Here is a 6,917-nt window from a genome sequence, read left to right as displayed (position 1 = left end):
ACGACACCACAGCCCACACCCACGTGCACTGGGGAGGTGGAAAGGCTGCGCTGACCCTCATTTATCTCAGGCCATGGGACATCAGCCACAGACACCGTCCCGGTGACTTAGGACACCACAGCCCACACCCATGTGCACTGGGAAGGCGGAAAGGCTGTGCTGAGCCACACCCCTGAGCACCCAGGTGCCTGCTGAGCACTCACCATCACAAGCTCCTTCTGGAAGGACTTCCGTTCTTTGCTCTCCATGTTGTTGCAGTCCTCCTTCAGCTTTTCCAGGACGCACGCCACCCGCTCGGGCTCACTATCCAGCTCCGCCCGGCAGAAAAAGGTCAGCGGCAGGTTCACGTAGCCCAGGGCGTCGGCGAAGGAGCGCCAGCTGCAGATGTTCTCCATGAGCAGGGTCCTCACGGAGGCGTAGATGTAGGTGAGGAACTTGCAGGGCCGCAGGATCTGCTCCAGCAGCACCGAGGTGCTGAGCTCGGGCCCCGTGCACAGGCTGGGCCGCGCCCTGCCCACCACCAGCACATTCTTGGCGTGCACGAGGCCCACCCTGCCCTGGTAGTAGCCGATGTACCACTCCTTGGTCCACAGCTGCCCCCGGAGCCTGACCCGCTCCTCGCTGAGCAGGGCGATGCCATCGCCCTTCTTGTACTCCAGCAGGTAGTGGTTCTTGTTCTGCCGCACCACAGTCTTGAGCAACTTGCCGAACTTGAGGCTGGACACCGGGCGGTCCTGGAAAGTTGGGTACTTGGTGGTGGTGGCAAACGGGGACAGGATGATCTTCCCGACCTCGTTCTTCTTGAGAAACCTCCTTTGCCCGGAAGGCTTGATGGCACTTTTGGGGGGTGGCTGAGGAGTCTGGACGCAAAACTGGGTGAGGATGGCTTCCTGGTCGTCCTTCACCTGGACCCGCAGCGTGAAGTCAGAGAGCTCGTTGGCGTTCTGGGAGGCGATGGGGAAGATCAGGCGGCTCACCTTGCCCAGCTTCAGCTGGAAGGCTCGCACCACTTTGGCCTGCTCACTGGCTCTGACCTCGTAATTCATCATATTGGAAAACATACAGACCTTGAGATCCTGGGGCCGGGGCAAAATGAACTGGTGCTTACCCCACAGCTGCAAGGCCACCGGGGCAGGGCTGGGTGCCTGGCGGGTGACCTCGCTGACCAGGAGTGTCTTTGGGGCACAGTCATGCCCAAAAATGGTCACTACCGTCTTGAAGGATGGATGGATGTGTTTGGGGCCGTACAGCCCCACTGTGACTTTTTTATGGATGAAGTCCCACACGGTGGAAGGGTAGAGGATGCTCGGGCCGTGGGCAATGATAGCCACGTACATACAGGGCTCCAGGTTGTGCAGCTGTGCCTGGACTGTGTCCCCACAGCTGTAGCTCAGCGGGACCGAGACATAGGGCCCTTCCTTTGAGTCGCTCCTCAGGCACTGGAGGCCCACTGTGCTTTTGCTAAAAAGGTCCTGTTTTATCTCGGCCGACACTTTCATCTCCAGGATGATGGAGGTTTTCGCTTCCAGGTTGCTCAGCTTGACCTCCAACACGGGGCTGATGCTGCAAGACCTGTCACTGTTGAGCTCTAGAGGGGGGTCCAGCAGGGCTTTCAGGGAGATCTGCTGCATCTCGCCAGGGGTGACGTGGCCCTCGGGGACATGGATGCTGATGCCAGTGTCGGGGAGCTGCACGGTCCCGCCAGAGCTGTCCAGCTTGCACACAATGTTTGTCTCCACAGCTTGGGTCTGGCCCCAACCAGGGCTCTGGCCGAGCAAGTCCAGGTCATGGCAAGAGCGGGCCAGCTTCCGGTGGTTTAGCCAGGCAGTTCGAAAATCCTCCCGGCTCTGGAATTGCTCGGGGGCAGGAGATTTCAAGCCGGTGAAGAAACTCGATGACGTAGGTGCGTCAGATTTGGCTTGGAGGACGGAGAGTTCTGAGAGACTGTAGGAGCGCTTGCTTCTGAAGAAGGGGTTGTCCCGCTTGACCAGTGGCTCTGTGTGGAGTCCGTTTGTGGCTGGAAGCTCATCGAAGATGTTGCCAGTGCTGTTCGTAGTGGCTGAGCTGGATTCAGTGAAGGAGGATGTGCCCGTGTCAAAAAGGAGCAAATCCACAGTACTTTTCGGATTCAGCTCATCCAAGCTGGGCATGATGGGTGCATTCCCATTCAGAAACGGGTTGGTTTGGGCCCCATTCCAGAAAGGGTTATTACTGTACCTTCTGGCTGGTACGTTTCTGTCATCTGTCCATCCCCCGAGCAGATCCAGCTCCTTGGCTACCTCATCTGGGCTGTCTGGAAGATTGTCAATCATACCGCTGTCACTCAGCGTGGAGTTCCGGTAGTTCAAGGGCTGCACGTAGGAGGAGGGGATGTAGCCTATTTCCGTGGTGTTGTGCGCGTACCACCACTCACCGCCAGATGTGTCCAAGACATAGAGGTGGTCTCCTTTGGAGAACTTGAGCGTGGTGAAGTTGGTGGGGCAATAGTCCTTGATTGCAATCACCTCCTTTGCGTTTCCGAAAGGTGTGGGGTTGTCTACTAGCAAGGCACTGGGAGAAGGCACTGTGTAAAACACAAAGAAAAGAGACGGTGAGGGCAAGGCCGGCAGGGTGCCCAGAGCGCTTCCGAGGGAAGGGACGGAGGAAGGTGGCAAAACGGACGGGCGGGCAATAACCCAGGCAAGTCACTGACAGAAACAAACCAAAGTGAAGTCTAGTGCCTCATTTACCTGGCCCACAAACTGGTTTGTGAGAGCACCACTGTTACTCGGTCACTTTCCAAACTGACAGCCTATGCCAGGCAGAAAGACCACAGAGGAAGCCTCTCCATCACTCAGAGAGGCAGATGGAGTATTTAGCACGCCCTATGCCTTAAACATCTCATTTTGGGCAACTTTAACTTCTTAACAGAACTACTACTAGATACAAAGAGAAACTGAATGTGATTTACTCAGAAAACACGGTGACCTGATGAGTCAGGTGGCCACTGCATGTAACTGGGGACTGGAAAGGAACATTCTCCCCACAACTCCCGCAGCAACACGTATGAGCTGATTCCAAGATCTGCCTGTGGATGGAAAGGTGCCCTCGACCTGGTTCTTAAATTTCCAAGCCCAACCGGTTCCTCACCAAACTGCTTCTTCAGATAAAGTATGAATTCTGAAGTCAGATCCTTCCAACCTCTTTTTTCATTTTTATTTTATTTATTGATTTTTGAGACAGCATTTCATTCCATCACCCAGGCTGGAGTGCAGTGGCACAATCTCAGCTCACTACAACCTCAATCGCTCGGGTTCAAGCGATTTTTCTGCCTCAGCCTCCCAAGTAGCTAGGATTACAGGTGCGTGCCACCACGCCTGGCTAATTTTTGTATTTTTAGTAGAAATGGAGTTTCACCATGTCGGCCAGGCTGGTCTCGAACTCCTGAACTCAAGTGATCCTCCCACCTCAGCCTCCCAAAGTGCTGGGATCACAGGCATGAGCCACTCTGCCCAGCCTAACGTATTTTAAATGATCGTTTAAAATCACAACACAAAAATAGACCGCCCAAATGTCTTGAAAATGAGAAATGATGCCTAGTCATAGCTCATACTATCATTGAGCAAGTGTTGACGCATTCTGAAAAATTCTAACCCCTTAAAAAGTGAATCAAGTTAATTTATGGCTCCTGCCATTGAACTCTGTAAGTACCAATGTAGACGGCAATGGAAACGGCAAAAATAAACAAGTGGTGTGTTTTGAAAGACAATGGATATGATTAAATATCTAAGTGTTTTTTTCTCCCTCTCATACACGAGAAGGCATATTCAGAAGATGAAGAACATTCTCCCTGAAGAAAATAAGCATATATACTTCTCCCCAGGACTCCCCTCCCTACATCCCAATCTGCCTCTCTCACAGAGTCTGCTGACATTCTGGCTTCCAGTAATAAACAAAAGAAAGAAAGGAGGCTTCTTTTTCTTTTCCTTTCAAGTTGCCAAAGCAAATGAGCAAAGAAAGGAATACATTTTTATTTGAGCTAAACCTACAGCTTTTCTAAGGGTAGATTAAGTCCACAGTCATCATGTCATCATATTCTATTCAACTGCCCCCCTCCCCGAAAATCACCTGCCAGTTTCCTTTTCCTTTGAAAGGAAATAATTACACTTCCTTGGTAAAGTGTTAGCAAATCAGGTAGACAGTTTCTGTTCATTTATGTTAACTGGGTTACAGAGATGAGCTTGGCTGGGAGCATCCCTGGCACTTGAAATCCCACCTACTCCACCCCCCACTCCCCCACCCCCGGTGAAATTACAGCAGGCCGTTTGTCTGGGTGTCTCAGAGAACCTGGCTTTGGGATCACTAGATCTGGACTTGAACGGAGCCCTTAGAAGCTGTGATCTCCAGAGCCCAAGACGCCACTCGTGGTGGAGAAAAAGTCTGTTTCCTCTATGGGCTTTGGAGAGGACAAAGTGCAAAGAGGTAGATAAGGCACTTATCATAATAATGCTTGACTCAACTTGAGGACACACAGGATGTTATGTGAAATAGCGATCTCCCGGCCCCAATGTTATCTTCTTCCATAGTTCTTATCACCAGCCACTACATCATGTACCTGATGGGGTTCAGAACGTGCCACCCCAAAATACAGCACCATGAATATTTTAAGCTGGAGGAATTTAAGAAACAGCAGGTGCAGGAAGGACTCCCTGCCCGCCTGCTGAGGCAGGTCATAGGCCCTCAAGAGGGAGGGGCCCTCCGTATGTGTCGGGGACAGAGCATCCTATCTCCAGGGACACAGGGAGTCTGCAATGCCCAGGCCTTGCTGGCCTCCAGCTCATGACACTTGCTCAGCCCTTTTTTTGTCTCATCGCATTTTTCCAGGACTCTCCACACCTCGTCAGACTCCTCGGGTTTAACTACTTGTTTAAGTCTTCATTTCCTTAAGAAGAAATATATACATAATATATCTGTAATATACATAAAACATATATTAAGTTTGCATGCTTTTCTCTTATTAATGTCTTTTGCTATAGGGGCCCAAGCCAAGAACTCAGAATTTTTCCTTCTCTACACACTTTACATACATATATAAAGGAAAATACATGCATATATATGTGTAGTTTTTCTTGTGTGGGGGAGGGGGAGAGCCTCCATCTCCCCATTAGGGTATCAGCACCATTGGAGGCTGTTTTGTTTGCTGTTGTATCCCTGGGCCTCGTACAACGCCTGGCTCGCAGCAGGGGCTCAATGAGTATTTGTGGGATGAATGATTATCACACATGCTTAAATGACACAGGGAAGCCATAATCTATGTTATTGGATCCCGGTGTTGGTCCAAGCAATGTCTGAATTCCCCCTGGCTGCGCCCTTGTGCTCTAATAAAAATCATAAAACTGACAAATTATTTAATATGAGATGGGAGTGCACTAAAACCCGTGAAAGAAAACGGCTTTGATGGAGAGATGAGAAGAAGTGACGGGGTCAGGCTGAGGCCAGAAGATACATATGCTCTTCTCCCGCACTCCGACTTGCTGGTTGTGATCTCCAGGAATATAAACCATTTTGTCTCCTTGATACATCTACTGGAAATGGCACATAAAGATGAAAACCAAGTGAAAATTAAATAAAGCTTGCTGGCCATCACAATCTTGCTAGAATCCCTCAAAGGTTATGTACTTATCATGCTGCTCCCCCAGAATAATTCCCTCATAGCAGTTTCAAAATTAAGAAGCCAAAGCAATCAAGCATGCTTTGTGCATAGCCTAAAATGTATCGATGAGAATTATCACTCAGTTTTATCCAACTGAAGAATAAGAATGGTTTCATTTAAAATTCCCAGTACTCTCCTTGGAAGAGAAGTGGTCACAGATTTCACTCAAAGGATCAGGGTTACCCAAGGGAAACCACCTCACTCTTCTTTCCAGAACCCCAGGGAGATGGACCGTGGTGCGAACCCCCTTCTGGATGAGGCCCTCCATCAGTCAATTGCCGCCAAGCAGCTGGGGACACTGGAGAAGGGCTTCCATCCCATCAAATGCCAGAGAATCCCTATCAAATGCCATCTTAATGAATTCTGAGGAGTGTTACCCAGATTCACAGCCACCTTGACTTTAATACAAAATTCTCCCTGGGTGTTCTATAGAAGTTCAATGTACCCAGTAAAACATTTCCTATCCCTCTGCCTGTGTCCTGATGCAGCAAAACACTCATTACAGCAGAAGATTCCACGCAGATATTTTGGCTGGAGTAAATTCCCACCTTAAAGTCTGTCTACCACCGGCATGTGTGTGAAGCTGCTGGCTGGCACACTGCCTGTGTGACATGTGGCGCCTCAGAGGCACAGCCTCCAGGATCTCTGGGCGAGGCTGGAGATCCCATGGTCCTGTCTGCCTCAGATTCTCAAAACACCCTCCCCTTCATGCTCGAGGCCGTCTAGTTTGTCTTCCTCCTCCAAATTTGGGATTCTTTTAGGTATAGCAGTCAATATTTTTTCCAGAGCACGATCATTATTTTTAAAAATTCATCTCACATTATAAGACTCTGCTCTCCCCACTTTAACACGCTGCCCAAGTCACGCAATTTATGCTCACAAGTTCTAGCTTTAACTCTGATGAATTGGGCTATAAAGTACAAAAACAATGTCTGTGAACAGAATCTGAAAAATAAATGCTTCAGTTATTTATAGCAACACCCAGTCACTGTTGCCCTCTTATTAAAATCTCATACTGGCTAGTCTTTTCTTTTAGAACCTTTACAGCAGTGCTCAGGGATGCCAGCATCAATCAGGGGCAGGGAGAAGATGTCTGGGATAAAGGGGAAGGAGCAGCTACTCAGACAGACATAAACACAGTGCGTGTAATTTCTAGTAGATCACGGTAGAGGATTACAGTTTTATCTGGGGGATAGCGGTTTAGTTCAAGAAACGTTTGCTTAGC

The 6,917-nt window shown here is 49.7% G+C and overlaps 1 protein-coding gene across 2 annotated transcripts in view; it reads right to left on the bottom strand.

Moving 5' to 3' along the window:
* SH3BP4 (SH3 domain binding protein 4) overlaps positions 1–6,917 on the bottom strand; it is a 102,478-nt gene that overhangs the window by 11,596 nt on the left and 83,965 nt on the right. For both annotated transcript variants that reach the window (XM_017537721.2, XM_037741752.1), the window contains exon 4: positions 204–2,563. In XM_017537721.2, the coding sequence (XP_017393210.1) occupies positions 204–2,563 (2,360 nt within the window). The remainder of the gene's footprint in view (positions 1–203; positions 2,564–6,917) is intronic.

The sequence above is a fragment of the Cebus imitator genome, unplaced genomic scaffold, assembly GCF_001604975.1.
Source record: "Cebus imitator isolate Cc_AM_T3 unplaced genomic scaffold, Cebus_imitator-1.0 Scaffold106, whole genome shotgun sequence".
Lineage (NCBI taxonomy): Eukaryota > Metazoa > Chordata > Mammalia > Primates > Cebidae > Cebus > Cebus imitator.
This window is presented reverse-complemented; position numbering and strand designations above follow the sequence as displayed.